The sequence below is a fragment of the Haliaeetus leucocephalus genome, unplaced genomic scaffold (genome assembly GCF_000737465.1).
Source record: "Haliaeetus leucocephalus isolate CR32 unplaced genomic scaffold, Haliaeetus_leucocephalus-4.0 Scaffold668, whole genome shotgun sequence".
Classification (NCBI taxonomy): domain Eukaryota; kingdom Metazoa; phylum Chordata; class Aves; order Accipitriformes; family Accipitridae; genus Haliaeetus; species Haliaeetus leucocephalus.
The window spans coordinates 5,202,923-5,203,414 of record NW_010973104.1 but is presented as its reverse complement, the minus strand read 5'-3'; the positions used below and the strand labels follow the sequence as shown (position 1 = coordinate 5,203,414).

Below are 492 nucleotides of genomic sequence, written 5' to 3'. Positions count from 1 at the left end.
CTCCCGGGCCGGGCCGGGCCGGGCCGCCCTCTCCTCACCCCACCGCGGACCGGGCCTCAGGCACCCCTCTCCGCTCCTTCCCGCCGCCCCCCGCCTCACCTTCATGCGCAGCAGGTTCTTGGACAGCTTCGTCTTCACCTCCCCGGCCATGGCGGCCGGCGCTGCCCGCAGGCCGCGCTCGATCCCCGCGCTCGCGTAGCAGCCCAGGCCGCACAACGCCGGAGGAGGAGCGGGAGGGGGCGGCGGCGGCGCGGCTCCACCCTCCGCGTCCGGGGCGCGGCCGCAGGGACAGGCCCCTGCCCACAGCCCGGAGTAACGGCGGGGGGGGGGGGCGAAAACAACGTTAAAAACAACTTTCCTCTACAGAGCCGGTGATGGGGGGGTGAGGGAGGTGGGGGGTGTGGGCAGGAGAGAAATCAGACTGGGTACGAAGTGGGAAATTAGTAGGGGAACCGGAGGTTTCTTATCAGCGCTTGGGTGTTCTGTAGTGCT

At 70.5% G+C, this 492-nt stretch overlaps 1 protein-coding gene across 2 annotated transcripts in view; it reads right to left on the bottom strand.

Annotated features, from left to right (window-relative positions):
* The window catches only part of MPHOSPH6 (M-phase phosphoprotein 6), an 8,337-nt gene extending 8,111 nt beyond the window's left edge, over window positions 1-226 (bottom strand). The window contains exon 1 of one of the 2 annotated variants that reach the window (XM_010579658.1): window positions 100-226. In XM_010579658.1, the coding sequence (XP_010577960.1) occupies window positions 100-150 (51 nt within the window). In that variant the 5' untranslated portion in view covers window positions 151-226. The remainder of the gene's footprint in view (window positions 1-99) is intronic. The other variant, XM_010579657.1, reaches the window with a different exon arrangement.
* Between the last annotated feature and the right edge of the window lie 266 nt (window positions 227-492).